This window comes from Triturus cristatus, chromosome 2_1 (assembly GCF_964204655.1).
Source record: "Triturus cristatus chromosome 2_1, aTriCri1.1, whole genome shotgun sequence".
Lineage (NCBI taxonomy): Eukaryota > Metazoa > Chordata > Amphibia > Caudata > Salamandridae > Triturus > Triturus cristatus.
Window position 1 is genome coordinate 682,374,131 of NC_140581.1, and position 22,860 is coordinate 682,396,990.

Below are 22,860 nucleotides of genomic sequence, written 5' to 3' on the forward strand. Positions count from 1 at the left end.
TACTCTAGCCTTTTGAGCGACTGACTGATGAATTGCCAAGACGGTCAGTCAGGAACCAAGTCAAAAAACATTTTTCATGAGTGAGAAATGACCGAAGGCCATGTCAAACTGTATATTCAATGTTATACAATGAATCTCACAAACCTATAGTTTCTGGAAAATTTCTTAGTGTACATTTACTGTACAATGCACCATTTGGTCAAATGTTTACGTCTTGCTTACACCGTGCATATGCTTAGCTGCGAGGCATATTGTGTACAATTCAGTGGGCTTACAAACCACCCACAACATACCATTAGTTGTTTTTGTTGTCACTCTTATTTGCAAGCTTCCGATTGCTTAGCTCCCATAGATTTCCCTTCCTTTCTTGTGTTAGCTCATCCCTGGAGCATGGACCAAGCACACATATTCTTCTTCGTTGTTGTTTTACTTTATAAGTATTCCTTGACGTGCAATGTGCTTTTCAACTTTTAACACAGGCGTACGGCTTCATCTTTACATTGCTTTCACCCTAATTGCTGTCTCTATTGTACGGTTCTAAGCTATCCCACTCCACTCCACTCTATGCTACTGTATTCTACGCCACTCTACTCCACTCTACTCCACACAATGCCACTCTACTTGACTCTACTCTACGCCACTCTACAGCACAACCCTCTACTCCATCCCACTCTATGCCAATCTACTTCACGGCACTTTACTCTACACCACTCCACACAACTCTAAGCCTCGCCACACCACCCTAAACAGTCCGACTTTATGGCACTCTTCGCAATTCCACGCCACTGTACACCAATCCATGTTCTTCTGTCTCTCCACACTCTATGCCACTCCACGCCCCTCTACTCCACCCCACTCTTTGTCATTCCACTCTATGCCACTCTAAAACACTCCATGCCACTGCCCTCTATCCCACTTCTCTATACTCCACTCTTGTTTATGCAGCTCTACTCTACGCCACTTCATTTCACACAATGGCACTCTACGCAACTTCACTCTACACTACTCCACTCTATTGTAAGCCACTTCACTCTAAGCCAATCCATGCCACTCCACTTTAATCTATGGCTCTCCACTCCACTCCACTCTATTCCACTTTACACCACTCTACTCTATGCCACACCAATCTACTCTACTATATGCAATTCTATACTATGCCACTCTACTCCACTCCACACTACACCAACCTCACTCCATGCTACTCTATGCCTCTCCACTCTATGCCATTCTACTCCAGTGTCCTCTATGCCACTCTACTCTATGCCACACCACTACCTTTAAGATATGCTGAGCAGCAGCCACATTGCAATACACCATGGCTAAAAGACATCGGCAAAGCCAGTAGCTCTCACATAGGTGAGACCTAGTGGTTTTGCCAATAATTGTTTTCAAATTGTTCTTGAGGTTAGCATGCCGGGGGAAGGTTCAGGCTTACTTGCTTTGATTAATTGGTATATTTTGGAAGCTTCCATTTAGAATTGGCTGTAAACCATTTGAAACACTTTCTAGGAGAAGTTTTGTAGCAAAAAGCAGCACTTCATCAGATTGTGAAAAAATCATCTGACTCTTCGCATGAGGGGCCAGTTTTTTAGGCTTTCGTCAGGCCATTTGGCCACGTGGATATACCTCTGGGAAGTGACTCCTACCAGGGAACCACAAATCAAATTTCACAATTAAAGAGCAACACGTCCATTCAGTCTTACATACCTTCATTGCCATCAGCTCTTGCATCAAGACTGCGTTTTCTAAATCTAGTCTCTGGTTGTCTCCTCGTGGTTTGACATCATAGCTGAGGGGGTCAATATGGATGCTCTCCAACTCCAGCATGGTGAGCTTGACTGCCGCGCGGTCATTTTTCAGCTGCTGGATGTAGTCCTTCAGCCGCTGCTCATCCTCTTTGGTGAACTCTGTGTCACAGCTACTCGCTGTGGAACTGGTGGTGCTGTAAAGGTTAAAGAGAAATAAAGGTAAATCCTTGTACCCCATTTTATTCGATTAACATACTCTGCTAACGCAAACTAAATGTGAGGGGGGAAACGTTGTGGCTAGTTGATCAAACAGAGCTCTGTTCATTTCAAATAAAGATTTGCCAATTTATTCCTCCGGTCTCCCCAACCCGCGTATTCAACATGCTACATGCCTGAACCTAGCCACCTTATGCACAATTTTTAGACTAAACGGGCAGAGAATATGGAGGAGCTGGATATTGTCTCTGCGGCATCCCTGAATGGTACCTCTTTGTTTTTCAGAAGCAAAGGGAGGCAACAGATGCAAAGTGGCATGGTCAGTCACACCCTCACATCATCCCTTCACATCACATGCGAAATCATGCAAGGCAAACGGGAGCAATTCAGTGCCACAGAAGTGGCAGTTTTTATTTGATCAACTTTTCTAATACATCATAAAACTTGGAAAACAGTCCCCGGCAGGCGCACATTCTTAGCTGTTATGTTACAAGGCTTGAAAATTTCTACCGGGCAAACCAAAGGCACCAGACACAGAAGAATATTCGAAAGACAACAGTGTGTGCAGTTCCTCTAGGGGGGTGGAGGGAAAGGAACAAGTCTCTTATTGAATGACCTCACACACCTAGCAAGGTGTCATGCTTCATCATTGGGCTGTGCTCCTCGTCGGGCCAGCGCTGCAATGCCCGACGGGCTCCCGCGAAGGGGCTCTTTGCCGGAGATCTTTTAAGAGACAGCCGTTTGGTGCATGAGGGTGAGTGAACTGTGTAGTGAGTGAGTGTGAAGGGTGGTTTAAAATAGGTCTAGCACTGCCTTTAGGAATTATTTTTAGTCACGAGGTGTGCTAAACTAATTAAAATGTGTGGGCCCTGTATGGATAGTTAATGATCCACAGGGTCTAGTACGTGTGCATCTCGCGGGAGCCCGTCGGGCATTACAGCGCCGGCCCGACGAGGAGCACAGCCCAATGATAAAGCATGACAACTTGCTAGGCGTGTGAGGGCATTCAATAAGAGACTTGTTCCTTCTCCTCCTTCCCCTCCATCCCCCTAGAGGAACTGCACACACTGTTGTCTTTCGTATTCCTTGGAGCATTGTGCAGGACCGCGTATAAAAAGCTCTAGGTTCCTCCTTTGGTTATAAACAGAAGAATATATGCCATTTAGAATATTAATGCGTGTGTTAGCATGTATATGTGCGTTTTTTGTGTGGATAGTTAGACTACTCCCATAATGAGAAGCAGGTATAGGGACATCTTCATCACATAGGAGGATCCACTTAAGGACTTCATGAAGACTTGGCGGAGTCAATGGTTGGGCCCAGGACTAAACCGTGCCAGCACCATGACATCACCTTGACATCTACTTCGCCCCTAGTGGACACTGCCCTTGATTACAGGGAAGGGTCAGGCTCGGTTGAGAGAAGAGTAGAATGGTGGTAGAAGTACCACCATGCTGATGCTTCTATACCACTGAGCCACCCTGGAGGGCCACCCCCTGCCAAAAGCACCTGGAGAGATCTCCTGGTTCTGAGGAATACCAGGGATAACTCTGCAGTGCAGGAAGAAGGAGATTCCTGGAGATTCCCAGGAAAGCAGGGGCCTCAAGGCGCCCTGGTAATCACAAGGATTACTGTTCCTGGTACACATAAGCATCTTAAAAAAAAGAGGATTCCTAGGGAGATTCTACTGACATATCACCCACAACAGTATTATTTCCGCAAAAGAATCCATGACGTTCACCTTGTCTCTGTGGTGCTAGTACGCCCTAGGGAAGGAAAGTCTTGAGATTACCAGGGTTTCTTTGGCAGAGGGGGATATAAGCTACTATCCCTCGCCAGAGCTCGGGGAATCTGTGGCAAGGTAATGATGGCATACGATCACCATCGCAAAGGGTATGGGCACCATTCCAACCCCACTGCCATCCTTCCGCTCCCCGAACCCATGTAAAAACTGGGTATTGAATATGTTTCTGAGTGGTAGAGGGATGGTGGTACCATGGTATGAGCTCTCTCTCCACTGTGCTGTTTCCTATGAGTATAACTAGTACCTCCCATGCAAGAAGTACACACCAAGCGCAAAGTCTTGTGGGAATGGCAGCTTGAAGCAAATTAATATATTGCGGGAAAGCTCAAGCTGGTGGGGCTTACATTGCCATTATGGATTGTGAGCAACACAAATTTACAACTGAGCATCTCACCAGAGGGATACATGAATGATATGTAACATGGCACCCAGTAGGCATCGCTTCCCTAGAAGAATCAGCCTGGTAAGGGAAGGACTCTCAAACTTTTTAGGTGAATGAAAAACTCCTACTTATAGCTGCCTCTATTTAGGACATGGGAAGAAAGCAGTAGTGAAGCATAATAATGTAGGGGCTGGGGGAGTATTGTGGTACTGCGGTAATAAAATGGAGACAAAATGAGACAAAGGGAGATCTGGACGGCTCCCACAACTGGGACCGATGACTGACTCATAATGGGTCACAGGCAAGGTGGATCATGGAGAAGTACCAGTATCCAGAGACCAAACCGAAAAAAATAGTGGCTTCACAAAATCAAGAATTGTGGCACAAAACACACTACATCTGTCTTTAGGGTCTATCAAACGATATTCAAAATATGTAGGTCTTGTAGCTGTGACCTGGAAGACAGTAGGGTATCATCGCATAGCGATGGGTGAATGTTAGCTTAAAAAAGCTCTTTCATAAAGCGGTGATTTTAGGGCCTTGCTAATGTAAAGGTAACCCCAGAGTTTGGGTGTAGCCATTTCTTTTTATAGCTGCACGTGTTTGCTGCGCTAGTGAGGTCATATGGAATGCTGTAGCGTCACAGCATTGGGACTGACAAATCAGGGAAGAGGGGCGTGCCGAGCAGCGGACATGCTGCTCTTGGTTGGACCTTCTCTCTTGGGATCTACTTCAGGATTAATTTATGCTTTTGCGTGCATTGAGACCTTTGCTTTACTGTGCTGCTACCTTTAAGGTAGTGCACATTTTAAACTGGAATTGGTGGCTGCTCTGCATGAGGTGCAAAATATTTTCTTTGTATCAAATTGTAAAATGCACTTTTTGATGTAATGTGTACTCAGTGCATAATTTCAGAAACAATTCTCCCATACTGTGATGCTGGCTTTTCTCTAAACAATAAAGATGAGCATAAGAGATTAAAACGGTGCAGTGAGATTAAATTCATAATACAATTGTGGGCACATCAAAACAGTCCTGGGTACAATGCACATAACCTCTTTGTGCATCATAATTTAAGCCTCGTAATAGGTCTAGTGATTAATCGCCAGGGAGTTCTCCCGCACCAGAGGGATTTTGAAGTGAAACTGTAGCGTCTTTCTACATTAATTTACAGTTATCTAATTTGTTGAGATTACAATTGCGGCGCCAGGAAAGGCTGCTCGAGTTTCTTTAGGTAGGAACGGTCAGGTGGAGATCCGAGAAGAAATGGTGCTGTTGATGTGTCTTTGACGCATGAGATAGCTGTCAACCATGGCACCTAGCCGCTGTACATGGATTGCTTGGTGGAGTTACCATTGCCTAGGGTTTGCTTTTGGTTGACTGTACCGCATTCTCCTTATGTTCCTCAAGTTGTTACAATTAACGTTCAGAACCTACACAAGTCGGATTAGGAGCCGGTATATAAGAGGACAGACAATTGGGTGTGGAGCACCCACATAAAACTACTTAGACACAAGCCATGACCTGTTGATACATTTATGAGAAAACAGCCTAGCACAGGTCATTGGTTTCGGCCTTGTTATGCAAACTGGGATTACATCCAGATATACCACAAATAGCTGGTTTAATTTCAAATGTCCCTGTTAAAAATGTAATATAGTCACATGCATATATGAATGAGACTAGATTTACAAGAGATTTTGAATCCTGCATTTATTTAAGAAATTAAACATAATGCGTATGGCTGGGAAAGTGATTCATACAAAAAATCGTGATTTGCGTAGACATCCCTTAAAACAAAATTAAGATGACTCTGATCTAATTGCAGTTAGGGACATCTACTCCTTAGATCACCATGGTAACTATCTGCATGACATCTGAGTGGCAAAGTGGTCCAAAATGTAATGTACATAGATTTCTTGTGTGACAAGAAGCTTGGATAAAGGAGATGGTTCTTGACAAAAAGTAACAGAAAATGTGTGGTAGGCGTGCCAATATTTACATAACCTGAAATGTGATTATGTATGTTTTAAACTGGTAATGGTTAATGTATGCAGTAGGAGAATGAGAACTATATTGTCCCATTTTTAACTTTTATATGTTTTTGTGGACGCCATTCAGACCCCAACATCAAACTTTTAGTAAATTTTGTCAATTCAAAAATTAAGATTTTCACAGCCCTGATTGCAGGAGAGCAGGCAAGCGGTTGAGAAATTCTGCTTTACTTAAAAAGAAAAAGTCGGCAGATATGCTTGTTACAGGAAATTATCTTAAATCAAGGTCTGTGAAATGTAATTAAGATTAGGAAAAAGGTATACACAGGCACTATGAAAACAATTGCAGGTGCTGCCCATATCAGGTGCTTCTGACCGTCAGCAACAGGGTGGCGGCAGGTACTTTGTAGTAACGCAGTATCTGCATTTCAATTTTCTATTACAATTTTCAACTTTATGCAGGGGTTTACTGCCAGAAAAATTGAGAACATGAAGTAGTTGCTCATAAGTGCAGCAATTCCATTAACAACATTTTCGGATTTAAAAATATCTTCTTCATACCTGACTTTTGCAATGCAAATAAGTTTGGATGATATATTCATTGTTTTATCTTCCTGTGCTAAAATACATTCTCTTAACCTCGCAAACATTAAAACTAGAGCACCTCTGGGTACATTCATCTGAATAAATAGACACAGAACTATTTACGCTTTAAGGGCTTAGAATAATTTCACATTAAATTTTCACAGCACAAACTGTACACGTTAAGGGAGTGGTCTGTCTTCTCTAATGGGAACACCAAAAAAAACGTATCTAAAGGTGTAAGTGAAGTTCAAATTTATTGCACTCTCTCAGAAATAAATTAAAAATTTAAGTTTAATGTGAGGCAATATGTTTTTTCAAAAGACAAGAAACCTCTGCAGTTAGTTAACAATGCCTTTATTTTACCAGTCAGGCCATGTAGCTGAGGATTGCAAACCAAATATTTGATATCTCTCTTAATTAATCTTCACTGAGTATTTATTTGATCCAATATACTATTAATTTTGAATTAAAAAGGAAAGCGAGGGCAGAACAGAACACAGTGTACAGATGTTAAGGATGGTTCTAGGATTTATAACTGTGGATTACTCATGAAACGCTCAAACAGGCCTGTGTTCCTAACAGCGAAACCCCTGCTGAAGGAATACTATTTTAATAATACAGGGATTCAACCCTCCTCTACAGTCTTGCTTACTTTTTCTGAAATGCTCTTCCATGGGCCACATCTGTTTCTTTAGTAAAGAGCAGCAAGTTCTGAAACATAAGCAGGGCAAATGGGGGGTGGGTGTAACCCAGAAGCAAAGCTGTGCATGTTGTGTCCACAGATAATTCATCCCTTTTTTTTAGGAGACGGGTTGCGATCCTCTCCCGGCTGCACTACTTTTGCAGTTTTGAGAAGCCTTGGCCTGGTGGCCAGTAGTAAATAGATGGAGTTTGATGTATACCATTAAGCAATGTCTTCATCGAAGTCAGGGATGGTAACGTTCAAAACATTCCCTTTCTTAGATCTGAGGGTGCCCCTGGGCCCAATGGCCTACCGAATGCCTTGTTCCGGCACAATCCATCATTCTGGGCAGATCATCTGTCCCCCCTCTTTTCGGACATTCTAACCTCTAATATGATCCCTGAATCCTGGAGGGGAAGCATTCTGAGCCCAATATACAAATCGGGTTCTCGTTCCGATCCTGCAAACTATAGACTGATTGCGCTAATTGACGTGGAGGCTAAAATTTACGCATCTAACCTGCTGGTAGATCTAGAGGACTGGGTGGCGCGAACAAGCCTTATTCCCCCAACACAAACTGGTTTCAGGGCCGGGATGGGCACCTTGACAAACATTTCCGCAGTAACCCTCATGGCCAATCAAGCCCTTAGCACCTCAAGGCCACTCTACGCTTGTTTCATCGACCTCAAAGCGGCCTTTGACAAGGTTTCAAGAGTTAGGCTATGGACAAAAATGCGTAACTGGGGCGCCCCAGCAAAGTTGCTGGAGGCCATAATCAACCTGTACTCCGAAACGTGGGTCCAGATTAGGACAGGAGACGGACTCAGCATCACCAAGAAAATTCACACACTTAACGGGCTAAAACAAGGGTGCGTGTTGGCACCATGCCTTTTTAACATCTATACCGCTGATTTGGATGAGCATCTTCGGTCAATCCAATGTGATCCTCCAAAACTTGGTACAACACCTATATCCAGCCTTCAATATGCGGATGACATCGTTTTACTGGCGCAAACACCAATTGGTTTGCAACGATTAATCATTGAACTCGGAGCCTATACCACCTTGGTCCATCTGACCATCAACCACAAAAAAACTAAGGTGATGAGCTTTAATAAACATCATAACGCTAACCGTAAATTTACCTGGATTTTGGACAACGACCTCTGACTGAGGTAGATTCATACAAATATCTCGGCTTCCAAATTGATCACAGACTCACTTTTAAGACCCACATGTCTCAAGGTCACACGAAATCTAAACAGCTGCAGTTCGCTTTCAAAACCTTAACAAACAAACTTGCAGGGGGCTCCACTGGGCACTTATTAAAGGTCATAGCAGCAAAATTCCTGCCCTCCATCTCATATGGCACAGAAATCTTGAATGGCAAGGATGCTATAGGCTTGAATTTGGAACAGTCAATCCTCTTTAAGAAGCTGTTCGCAATTCCCCGACACATCCCGCAAGCTCAAATTCGCCTCGAGTATGGTTTAAAAAATCAGATCCCTGACAAACAAGGCACCCTAGTCAAGTATTACTGGAGGATGCGCGACGCAGAGGAAAACACACTCGCACATTACTGTTGGGCGGAAATTGAAAAGCAAGCGAGCTTTACAAATTCAATTTTCAAAGTTCTGAAGGCTTCCCTCTCAGCTCTGAAGTTGGAGGAGGCATGGCTTACAGCCTCCACCTACTCCTGCTTGAAACTATTGGTCAATAAAGCCACAAAACGGCTTTCCATTTCACTAGATAAAACTGCCTTAGCAAAAAACAAACATGCCTGGGCCGTGATTCAGTCATATCAGAGGCTGCAACCCCAACCCTACTTGCAGGATCACTTCTCTGCCGAGAAAAAACATTTTCTCACTTTACTAAGGCTAGGGTCATACCCCTCAAAGGACCTGACCCCAAAATGGAAACAAGCATGGCAATCAACGGAATGTCGCCTGTGTGGAGCTTGGGATGAGTCGTTACTGCATCTACTATGCATCTGCCCTGCCCTGGCAGAAAAGCGCAAAAAGGACCTCCGGGAGATCTTTAGGACGGAACAAATAAGAACTTGTAGAGCAGCAGTGATTCACTGTCTTACGGGCTCATCCATCCCACTGTCCTGCAGAGTCATAAACTTCCTGAAAAATGCAGCAAAAGATTTGGCCAATACAGATTCCACTAACTAACTTACGCTGTATTAGACTAACTGGTTTCAAAACCATTCGAAATTCTTGTTCAAATGCCAATTTTTTACACTTTTTATATTACCAATCACAATGTACATTCTTGAAAGTTTTATTTATGGTGGTATTCTCCACCCTTTTAAGGTTTTTATGAAATCAAATAAAAGTATATTTCTTCTTCCCTTTCTTGTGTTACATGCGACACTGGCGTCCTTCAGGGCATTTGATCAGCGACCAAACCCATGCAATTTGCACTACTTTTAAACAGCTGCATCCTAAGATGCCTTCCTCCTGTAAACTACTGTTTTACAGACCAAGTAAATGAGAAACTACCTTTGTGAAGCACAGCTCACCTGCCGCTACATGCTGCAGGCAAATTGGAGGCAGCTGGGTAATCTACAGAATTATTTATGAATGTATTAGCCATGCAAACAGTGGTCAAATTATACTGATACTGGCTTCAAATGCGTTAATCCTAGTTTAGATTAGTTCAGCTAGCCTGCTATAATGTACTGATGCAATGCCAAGTCCAAGACCTACAGGGCCAAGTTGTAAGAAATTTCCTGAACTAAAGATGAATAGTGATCTTAGACACAGAGTTGCCATTTCAGCTCTAGTTTGTCTGAGAGGTGAAAGAGTTGTTATGCATACTTAACCGATCAAACATTGAGAAGGCTGGGGAAGATCAATGTATCCTACGGGTTTGATAGAGAAGAAGATTTCAGATAAAAGAGGGGGCTTGAGAGGGGTGTGCCTTACAACAGATGGTGAGTATCTTAATGAGGATCCGTTTCTTAACCCCTTCGCTGCTGCGGACATTCCGCTGCAGCGCTGGGGGGGGCAGGGGGGCAGCGCGGTGGGCCTGTGCTCATGACGGAGCCGCTCCGTCATGAGCCACAGTTGAGCTGTGCTCATGACGAAACGGTTCCGTCATGACTCCGCCCATTTGCGTTGTCCCCCCGCACAGGCGGGGAAACAGCGCCGCGTAGGCGGAGCGGCCGCCAACGGGAGTGTCATGACGGAACCGTTCCGTCATGAGCACACGGCAACCGTGGCTCATGACGGAACGGTTCCGTCATGAGCGGGGAAGGGGTTAATAGGTAACAACTGAAGCTGTATCCGGTGGTGAGAAATGGATTCTCTTTAAGGCAAACCAAGAAGTAAGCATCCTGCAGCATCACAGACAATGCAAAGAAGACTTAGAAGGGCCAGGATAAACTTCACTGCCCATAAAATGAAATTCGGTATGAATCAAAGGAAATGTTTTCATAGGTATTTTAAGATTATAAAAACATGTGGATATGATCCGGGAGATTTAAGCTTCCAAGGGCAGGTCTTGATCAAATGTAAACCCTAGTTTACGCACCAATGCCACAATTTGTAAAATATTAAGCGCCAGGGCTCTGACCAGGACGCCACTGCAGCTTGCACCACTCATCGTCCCTGTCATTGCTGCCAAAACAACTTCTAACCATCTCTCGCGCATGTAAATGTGACAGCTCAGATTATTCCAGGTCCCCAAAGCTAAAGGAATTGCTGGGGAGGCAGGTATTAGTTATGTTTTTTATGTACATTGTTTTCCTAAGCAACTGTTATACTGCTCATTTCTAAATTACACGACCAGCGCCACCTTGTGGCAGGCTGCCCTAAGTGTGGTGTTGACAATTAGGTGCCGGTGCCGAGCACCGGAAACCAATTAAGTGCCGGTGCTCAGCACCGGAAAGCTCCGGCTCAAATTAAGCACTGATGGGCTGTGATTCTTTGAAGGAGCCGACACATAATGAGGCATGTTGGCTACAGAGACCTTTTGGTGCTCGCGTACACTGGCAGAATACAAAAATGTGCAGGAACAGAGGTAGGTCGCCTTGTGGTTTTGGAGTGCACGTAAGATTGGAATGCATAGCGGCACAGCTAATAGTCAAACACCTGACTTGTGGTCTTCTGCAAACATATCACATGCACTTAAAACAAAGTATTTAAACCACAGACAGATGATATAATGCAGATGCAATGTAAGTAACCTCCCCAGAGGGCTCAGGAATAGGAAGGATGACGTTGACCATTAACACGCAGGTAGAAATAAGTGTTCACTTTGTAATTGGCAAAAGACTGGAAGTTAAATATTGTGACCAACGGAATCAAGAAGACTGCTCTAACTAGAAGCCAAGCCTGTATTATCAGTATGGTAAGAAAAAGGTATAAGGCTTGAGAGGAAGCATAGAGGTTTAATGAGCACAGCATAACTAGTGAATGCGCTTGTCAGGAACCAACTGACCACCTCCTAGTACCCAGAGCTCCACAATGACAAAGAACTGTTCCATTAGTGCACTGACATCACATTCGATCCACAATCACCACATAAACCATCCCAGATTTTTCTAAATGTGTATGATGTGGGTTTTGGTGAAAACTGGAATGAAAGAGAGTAGCGCACTCCAAAGTAATCACATAATTGTGATTACTCTGGAGTGCGCTACTCTCTTTCATTCCAGTTATTCTCCAATCTGAGCAAAAATAGAGTACGCACCCACAATAACCATGGATGAAATAGCAAAAACCACGGAACGCAGAGCAGACACCTTTGTTTACACTCCAGATGAAACACAACGCATATACGCTTTATTCGAGGAAACAGAAGGAATCAGCACAAGTACCACCTCAATCCAATCAAACAACTACTTTACACTTCCAAAAGAGCTAATAACCAAAGACTCCATGCCAGTACTCTGATCAAGTACCACAAAGTACAGCGTATACCGAGAGGTCTAAGAATCGCTTTGAAATCCACACTATGCAAAAACAATTCTAAATTTACTGAAAAATGGGAAGCAATTTTAAATAAGTGTTCATTGGACCTAATCCTACATATAGTTGAAGAATTATCAAAACTACTTGAGGATCTCAACAATGAAATTACAGAATTAAAACAAGAAATTTCTATGAAACTAGAAGATGAGGATTGAAACGCGACATTAGCGGATTTAAACAAACAATTAGACGAATACACTTAAGAGATCAACGAAAGGAAAGTAAGAAAATTTAAACATGATACCGTTGACTACAAGCTAGGAGAAGTATATACCTGGGCAGAGGTATATGCCAACAAAAGGCAACAGCACAGAAATACTGGTCGCCCGTCTGACACAGACGCTACATCTTCAGACGATTCTCTAACCAGAAGTAGACCACCTAGAGCATCAACTGACTCTCACACCAAAAGCTCATCCCAAATTTTGGGTGACTCGCAAAGAACCAGCCATAGAAGGTCCTTCTACAGCCTCCACCAACAATAGGCAACATTTTTTAGGGGCAGGCCCAAGGCCACAAGAAGAGCCAGGAGGAAAAACACTCTCCACAAAAACAGTCGCGAAGGGTACTCGCAGTCAGAGAACCTAGTGATCAACATTTCTAGCCATCAATTAACGGATTTTCAAATAAAAACTCTACAAAAAGGAACATCATTTGTCCCCACATACCACTCAAACCACCTGGACACAGAAGTTTGTTTTTTCTAATTTATGCGCTTACTAAAGCTGAAACATTTTTTCCAAAATGTCATGGATGCTTCCTACAAACCATGAGACAATACATTAATGGGACTACGCAACAAAAGCACATATATGGCTTCCACTAGCCACAAAGTATTAGATGCTTTCGAAACTATTGTTCTCAAAGAATTGAAAAAAATATCTTACCACGGCAGAACTCAAAACAGTGACATAACACAAAGAGAACAACAGGCACTCCTACAAATAGCAGCAATATCAGAAATTACTAAACGCCAAGCGGACAAAGGAGGAGCATTAGTCATATGGATTCCATATTCTATGAAAAGAACATTAATGATCATATACAAGATTTAAACACTTACATCCCTTTAACATTTGATCCTACCAATGACTTCCCGAACATTTTACAAACCATATGGAAAGCTGCAGTTGAGAAGGGCACCATCAACAATGAAGATATGAAATATCTCATCAAAAACAATCCTTCGATACCTTACATTTACATGATACCGAAGATCCATAAACATGCCACCATACCACCGTTTAGACCGATTTTCTCTACCATCAACTCATTACATGAACCCATTGGAAGATATTTGGACAAACATTTACAGCCTCTAGTACAATCAATGTCCACATACATCAGGGATACTACCGATTTCTTAAACATCCTAGAATCCGTTCAAGAGAGAGTCACTTCAAATACCATTCTCTGTACCATAGATGTGAAGGCTCTATACACATCGATACCACACGATAAAGGAATGGAGGCAGTAGAATCTTTCCTCCTTACCACAGACATACCCAACAACTTCAAAATCCTTTTAATGGAACGTATCCACTTTACGCTGTATCACAGCTATTTTTAATGGTCTGGCAACTACTACATCCAATGTTCCGGAAATTCAATGGGCAACTGTGCCGCCCCAACGTACGCCAATCTGTAAATGAACCGATTTGAGCTCGATCACATTTTGAACAAACATGAATGGGTTGAAAATCTTGTTCTATACAAGAGATATATCGATGACATATTTTAATCCTATTGCAAGGATCCATTAACACACTGGAAACTCTCATAGAGAAATTAAACATCATTGACCACCGCATCGAGTTCACACATACGATCAGCCCGGATTCAATAACATTCCTGGACACCAGAGTGACCAACAATAACGGAACTCTCATCACACAAGTATACACGAAAACTATGGACAGCAACAATTTATTAAATTTTCACAGTTTCCATCAACCTTCCCTCAAGAAACATCTACCCTACTTTCAGTTAGTAAGACTCAAAAGAATATCCAGCACTAATGAGTTATATGAAGAAAGCAGAGCCATTTGCATTGAGAAATTCAAACAACGCAAATATCCTACACAAATTCTGGAAAATGCCACTCCGAAAGCGGATAAACTCACACGTCAGACCCTATTAAGGCAAAAACCAGCTCATCAAACTGAATCCAGAAGTGTATTTGTATCTAAATTTTCAACCCAAAACTATCTTATTAAAAGTAACATCTTAAGATACCGGCCAATGCTCGGCACTGAAGCTGACTTCAAACATATCTTTGATACACCCCCAAGATTCGGATATCAAAGACCAAGAAATATGAAACAAATTTTAACTTCACCCACCAACCACAAAGATACAACTTTCAAAGGAACAACACCCTGCTACAATTGCGGAAACTGTAATTCCATTATAAAAGGCGACACCCTCATAAAGGAAGCACTATCAAACTCAAAGTACAGCCACTTGCAATAGTCAAAATGTGATTTATTTGTTAAAATATCCCTGTAGCTTGGTTTACGTGGGAAAAACGGAGCGAAAAATCCGAATAAGAATTAATGAACACAAAAGCAACATTCGTACTCAACAAGCCAAATCTCCTATTGCCAATCATTTTCAACTTTTCCAACACAACATTAGTCAACTCCGCTTTTTAATCCTGGAACAGGTACCGATCCTAAAAGGACGCAACAACACTCAATTCATGTTACAAATAGAAGTTTACTGGATTAACAAAATGGATTCCATCAACCCAAAAGGATTGAATGAACGTTACGACCTTGGCTGTTTTTTGTAACCAGTCACCGCAATCACAATTGCATAGACTCTATCCTCTCGCACCTGTACTTTTAAATACTTGATCCTTAATATTTTCAGTATTATCAGTTTATCATTAATAACTGATGCTTTGCTATTAATCGCATGTCTTATCATATGTGCATTGATATACTGCATTTCACAGTAACATTCATTAACCTGATTATTTTTATGCCATTCGCAACATTGTAAGCTTATCGTTGAAATATACAACCCAGAAACCAGTCACTAAAGGATGAGGCCAGCAAGTACGCATGTATAGACAAATACATGTAATTTGTTCCTGAGCAAACTGCAGTGCTGTGTGTGTTTCTTTCATTGCTCCTGGGAGGGTGCAAAAGTATTTATTACCCTAATGCTCTTGGTTTCAGGAAAATAAATAAATAAGAGATGTATTCTTCGATGTGAACAATAGGGGAATTAGAGACTGGCTTTTATCAACTGTTCTCTCCTAAATAACAAACTGAGAACATTGAGACCTATTACACTTTTGATTTCTCTTTTGTAACCAGATGTGCACTTAAACTTTATTGTATTTTAATTCAATGTGTACCTCTTTATATTCTAATCTCTAAAGCTAATGCTGTTGTTTAGGTGCCATTGAGAAATCTTTTGTAAATAGTTATGTTCCCACTGGATATTGCTGCACCCAGGTGCTAGTGCCCTATTAAACTGTAGATGTATTGTACAGAATGTTCCATTCCCACACACTTTCGTAGCTTGTTTTTTTTTTAATTTAGAGAAACTACAATGTGTTCGTAATGCACTAGACAGATGTCTTATTAATGCTTTTAGGCTCTGCAAGTTCTTAAGTATACAATGGTGTATCCAGTGGGCACGCAAGACGTACTATAGAATGCAAGCTTCCAAATGGATCAAGGAAACAGCTTAATGTTCTGTTGGCTTTCAAGTGAGTGCTAGCATAGTAGAGGGAATAGTGGACTGCAAATATTTCTATTCTTACAGCACCCTGGCTTCACTATGTAAGTAGCTCTGCACTGGCATTGACATGGGGTGGGGAGGAGACAAGTACAGCGTTGAATATATCTAGAAAACATAACGGGTAACTGAATAATATGGACTATATAGGCATCAAGGGGGTGTGGTGACATTTATAAATCACAAGACTGAAGGCTCAGTCACTTATAAATGTCACCTGAACCCTTTGATGGTAATTTATAAGACCATAATAAACGTACAACACCTGCTTTTTCTTTATATTACATGATTTATTAACTGATTTTAGTACTCTTTAGAAAGCGTTGAAGCATAAATTTAGTATTCATTGTTTACCTGAGCCTGCAGATAGATCTATCAATATTCTGAGAAATGTGTGTACTTGTTGGGAATAATGTGCTCATATTTAAGGTGTGTTTTATGCAATAACGTGAATTATTATAAATCAAAATTAAAATGCAAAGCACATTGTAAGGAGATTAAAAACATGCATTTGAAAATGTGTTTTTCTTGTAGTACGTTGAGACTATAGATAAGTTTAACAAGACATACATAAAGAATGTAAATTAAGTGCAACGTGGGACAGAGTAACCTTTTGCAGACAGGGCTCTGCATTTACAATGTTTATTTTCACACACTGGGGAGGAGTCATTGGTAGATGCTTTTGTTGGAGTTATTTTTAGTTTAAATAATATTTGGATATGAATAAAAACATTTTGGAATTGAGATGACAATGCTGCGATGTATGGAACTGTGTTTTTTTTGCCATAGGCTGAACCAAGCTTCCACTCCATCTTGGAATTGGAAGTGGACATATGTTTTCACTTCACATTGACACCGCACACAGTAAAACGTGCGCAATGTTTTGTGTTGACACGTTGTTCCTGAAGAGCCCCGAAGGAAGTTCTTTAGTTAAAATGTTTCATTCCAAGATATCTTCCTGCTCTGTCCCCTGTAGGCCTATTATTTAATAAGACTCCTATTGTTTATGTAACCAGATGTGTGTTAACACATCTGATGACATTAGGGTCAGAGGAGATTCATAATTATTCATCCAGCGGTCTAGTGTTAAGATGGTGGTAACAGATGATATGATGATGTATTGATAGATTTGCTCACCCTATGCTGGCTGTGCGATGTCCATTGCTTTCTACATAGAAAACCTATATAAAAATATACAGTTTTGAGGGTTAGACAGATCTTTTTCGTCTCTTTCCTGAGGCTCTGGGGATTCTGCCAATTTCCTGTTGATTTGTTGCATCTTGTGGACGCGAACTATTTTCCGGATTCTGCTTGTGCTGCATTCATCTAATTGATTTCTGAGCTTTATGCTTATGACTGAAATATTAATCATTTTTTGATTGAATTTTATATATTTTTTGCATTTCTGAACTACACTTTAATATTTAAATAAAATTTCATGGTTTCTAAATTACTAATCTTGAGCATCTGAGTTATGGCTAACTTTTATTGCTTGCCATTTGTAAGCTGTTTTGAATCACATCCTTAGAGACACATTCCCTCATCTAACTTTGAGAACAATACCGTCCCAACCCAACATTAAGCAATTCATTTTCATCATACTAGATAATCTGAAACTCTCCGTGAACCTTAATCTGGGTAAAACTCTGGGCTATGTATCTCTTGAAATATACCGAGACCTGATGAGAAACTATTCAGAACACATATGTTAAATATATATATATTTTTTAATTTAATTTTTCATAACATGTTACATTGTGGCTCAGAGTGCATTACAGTATTCTTACATTGTCCATATTATATATATGCATCTATTGCGCAAAACTCTCTATTGTTTACAAGTTTAGATGAAACAACAACAAACAACTAGTCAGCTTCTGTTTCGAGTACATAGTCGGTTAGTCTTACTACCACCTTAAACTTAACATGTTTCTTGCACACCATCCTGCCAGTGTTGAGCTCCTCCCCACAGTTGGAAGCTTGCATTATGGTCTATCTTCTGCTTCTCTGTTTGCGTTTAACAATTATGATATATAGGGGGCCCAAAAGTCTATTGGTCTTGATGCTTCAGGCAATTCTTCTGCATATGTTTCAAGTTGTACCTTACAGTAAGCCAAGTCTTGCATCCTTTCTGCTTTATTTGGTACCTTTTTCCCACCCCAGCATATAGATATTCTACGCTTGGCCAACAGCAAAGCTATGGCAACGAATTTCCGTTGGGCGCTAGGTATGGACTTAAGGAGGCCCAGTAAACATACCTCCGGAGAGCATTTAATTCTAATACCCACCATCTCGGTTATTGTGCACATTATTTGCTTCCAATATTCCGCTACGGGGCAACAGGTCCAGGCTAGGTGGAGAAAATCTGCCTCATCCACTCCGCATCTTTTACATTTCGAGTCTTGGTCTACCACATATTTGTATAACTGCTGGGTGGTATAGTATGCCTGCTGTAGGTATTTAAAGTGAATGATTAGGTCTCGCCTGACCCAGCGCATGCGCTGGTCTGGCGAGACTTATTGAGAGGGCTCCAAAAAGTGCTACCAGGCCAGCCTAGAGCTACAGTGCATGTGCGCGGGCGCGCACGCTGCGCTTTACCGCGCTTTACTTTCACTTTCGCGGCCTCTTTGATCGCGATCACTTTCACGGCCGCTTGGCATAGCCAATAGGTCTCGCTTTGGGGCCATATAAGTATTTAGTTATGCAACTGTTGCATGGCTAAACACTTATAAGGTCCCAAAGGCGAGACCTATTGGCGATGCCAATGCTTGTTTTTAGATTGCAGTTGGAAGTGAGTTTGTCTAGCAACCAGTCCTCTGGAGTGATGAAGGTATCTAAAGCTGTGTTCCACTTCTCTCTGGCAGTGTCAGTTGGGGCTTTGTTTTCCTTCTGAGCAACCTTATATAGCTTAGTTATCAAATTTTTAGGTCTCGCCTGACCCAGCGCATGCGCTGGTCTGGCGAGACTTATTGAGAGGGCTCCAAAAAGTGCTACCAAGCCAGCCTAGAGCTACAGTGCATGTGCGCGGGCGCGCGCGCCGCGTTTTACCGCGATTACTTTCACTTTCGGCCGCACGGCCGCTTTGATGTTTGACCGCGATCACTTTCACTTTCCCAGCCGCAAGGCTGCTTGGCATAGCCAATAGGTCTCGCTTTTGGGACCTTATAAGTATTTAGTTATGCAACTGTTGCATGGCTAAACACTTATAAGGTCCCAAAGGCGAGACCTATTGGCTATGCCAATGCTTGTTCCTATTGGTGCTCACTAACATGGCCAGTAACGACAGCAGTTCAGGCGGTTCCTGGGGGAAACAGGGGAATAGTGCTTTCATGGCAGTTCTCAATCTGTAATATATGAATTTCTGCATCAAAGTACCGCTACGGCTGCTGATAAATTTATCCAGCGAGATGAACTCGCCCGCCGGGAAAGCGTCACCCAAGGTGCGGATCCCCCCTTCTTGTAATATTGCCATTGCTCCTATTTCACCCAAAACGGATAGTGAGGGGTGATAGAGTAGGGGTAGTTTTTCAACGTAGATTGGAATCCTGCTTGCATGTGATGCGAGTGTATGCCATGCTCTGATTGTACTCTCTAGCGGGCTTGCAGTTTTGACCTTTGTAATTTTACGCTCATGCAGTAGGATTGCATTGAGGGGTGTTGGGTACGCATCATCCAACTCGATTGCTACATGTGCAATAACATTGTGGGGTTGGTAGCATTAATGGGAAAAGTGGGTATGGGCACATAAATAGTATATATATAAGTCTGGGGCATTAAACCATCCTTGCGCACACGGGTGCATGGGAGTCTGCCAGCTTATCCTAGGTTGCTTCTCTGCACAGGCGAGGGTTGGCATGCAGGATTGCAATATTTTAAAAAACTCTAACGTGAGGGGAATAGGGATGTTGACGAATAAATATAAAAATGTATGCAGGACGACCATCTTTATTATTGCCAGTCTGTCGGCAAGCGACAATGGGAGCCTAATCCAGCTCGCTACCTGATCTCGCAGCTTTGTGATGGCCGTGCCATAAGTCAGCATATGACTTCCTCAGAATCTCTATCTATCCAGAAGCCTAGATAATTTAGAGACGTCGTGCACCATTCTAGCGGTAATTCTGTTGTGTGTGGTGTGGTTGCTGGGGTTAGTGGAAACACCACTGATTTGCTCCAATTAATGGTTAGTCCAGAGTGCCACCCAAATGTAATATATTCTCTTAGAGTAGGTTCCAAATGTGTGCCTGGGTCTCTAATGTACACCACCACATCGTCTGCATATAGTGAGATTGCAAGAGGTCGGAGCCGAAATCCTAGGGCTGCAAATGAATGTTTTTGTCGTATAATGCAGGCCAAGGGTTCGAACGCGAGAGCAAATAGAATCGGGGATAGCGGGCAGCCCGGACGCGTGCCTCTGTATATGCTCACTGGTTCTGATGTGATGCTGTTAACACAAACCCAGGTGACTGGTTTCGTATATAACAATTGGATCCAGTTCAAGAATGCCTGTGGCGGAGGAGCCTAGCGCGCAACCAAGATGGCCGCGTAGGTGCGAGGCTCCCGAGGACCTCCGCGACCTCCTGAATTAATCCTGGCTATATCCTGTCCTTGTTGAGGGGACTGTGTCGGTGAACCCGAGCTGAGGCGCCACCCGTTTTTCGTTTTCGAATCGGACCCCGGACACCGGTGGGAGCACCGATCGAAGGTTGCGGCCTTCTCCGCGCCGGCCCCCCGGATTGGAGTAGTGGGGCGATCCGGGGACAAAGCGAACAGCAGCGGCGGGTAGGGCTGGGCGACTCGCGTACCCCGCGCTTTCACTTTCGCTTTTGCGCCCTCCTTGCCCTCAAGCGAGGTAGGGTTGCGGAGCGGGGTGCGGTGGTGTGGCCTTGTCCAGGTGCCCGGCTGACCCGCCGGCTGTGAGTCGTCCTCGCTCCAGTGGTCGCCCTCCCCCCCCGGAACCCGTGAACTGGTTCATCGGCCCTTTCGAGGAGATTGGCACGACGGTGGGAGAGCAGGCATGTCCACCAAACAAGATGGCGACCGGGCGAAGGTGAAGACGACCCGCCGTGGCCCAGCGCATCAATCCAACAGTATGGACCGCTACACCCTCCAGAAGGGATCTCCGGAGGCATCGCGCACATCCCCGGCGGGCCCGACGGAGGCGTCTGCTCAGCCGGTGGATCTGACCCTCCGGGACGTCATGGGCGCCATCGCAGAGATGAAGGCCTCGGTGGACCAGCGCTTCGACACCCTAGCGCAAAAGATAGACTCGGTCCTTGTGGATGTGAGCCTTGTGAGGGCTGACTTGTCCAAAACAAACGACCGGGTCGATTCCCTGGCCCACACCACAACGAGCCTCACGACGGATGTGGTGGCCCTCCAAAAGGAGGTGCGCCGGCTTGGCCAGGCGAGCGCCCTGATGGACCGGCGACTGGAGGATTCCGAGGGCCGGGCCCGGAGGAATAACGTTCGCATTGTGGGGGTGCCGGAGGGACGAGAGGCGGAGGCGGCAGATCTTTTTGTGGAAGAATTGATCCTTACCCATCTCCAGCCCCGGGGGCTGAGTAAGCTTTTTGCGGTGGAACGTGCTCACCGGGTCCCTGGGGGCAGACCTAAGGCCGGTGTCCCGCCGCGGCCTCTCATTGCCCGGATTTTTAACTTTCGGGACAGAGACGCTATCCTGCAGACCTCCAGGCAACAGGGACCGGTCAAGCTTGATAACATGGATGTGCAGTTCTACCCAGACTTTACTCCGGCGGTCCAAAAGCAGAGACTGAGTTTTCTCGGAGTTAAACGTCGCCTACGGAACCTGAACCTTAAGTACTCAATGCTTTTTCCAGCTAAGCTAAGGGTGGAGGTGGATGGTCGCACGCACTTTTTTGACCGACCCGAGGCGGCTGGGGACTGGTTGGACACTCTGCCTGGAGATCGGGGCCGAGGGGGTGGGGGGGGTGCGGTTGGCGGGGAGGGCCCGCCGGATCAGAACTGAGGGGTGAATAATAGGCCTTGCTCTGGACAACATTCCTTTACCATTTACTGATCGTGTATGTTCCCCTCCTATGGAGGTCGTACGGGGTCTGTTGGGGGCTTCCCTCCTCCTCTGGGGGACTAGTTAGGTTTTCATCTATGGGGCGACAGGCACACTGCACTTTGGGGGGGCTGTCTGGGCTCATGCAGGGGTGCAGGGAGGGGGGAGTTCTGTTGGGATGGGGGGGTGGGGGGGTGTGTTGTTTGTTTGCACCGCAAGGCAAACCCTTTACCGTATTGTTGCTCTCGAGATGCTCTGTGGGGGACGACTGATTGCTTATACGTATGATGGGGGGTAGGGATTTGACTGTGTTGTCATGGAATGTTAACGGCCTGGGGGACAGGATTAAGCGTGGTGTGGTCCTGCAGTACCTGAAACGTATTTCACCAGATGTTGTCTTCCTGCAGGAGACACACCTTATAGGTAACTCATTTCATGCCATGAATCGGCGGGGCTATCGTTTGGTGGCCCACTCGGGCTTCACCTCGGGCTCGCGGGGGGTGGGTATCATGATCAAGAACTCGCTCCCGTTGGAGATTGATGAGGTGCGCCATGATGAGAGGGGACGCTACACTGTCCTGGTGGGTAGACTGGAGGGTAGAGTGTTTGTTTTTATATCAGTGTACGTCCCGCCTGGGTTACAATCTACTACATTTGCGGACCTGGGGCGCCTCCTCCTGGACCTTCCG

The 22,860-nt window shown here is 43.9% G+C and overlaps 1 protein-coding gene across 3 annotated transcripts in view; it reads right to left on the minus strand.

Moving 5' to 3' along the window:
• The window catches only part of MCC (MCC regulator of Wnt signaling pathway), a 1,374,593-nt gene that overhangs the window by 124,345 nt on the left and 1,227,388 nt on the right, over positions 1-22,860 (minus strand). For all 3 annotated transcript variants that reach the window (XM_085632616.1, XM_085632618.1, XM_085632617.1), the window contains one exon: positions 1,708-1,942. In XM_085632616.1, the coding sequence (XP_085488742.1) occupies positions 1,708-1,942 (235 nt within the window). The remainder of the gene's footprint in view (positions 1-1,707; positions 1,943-22,860) is intronic.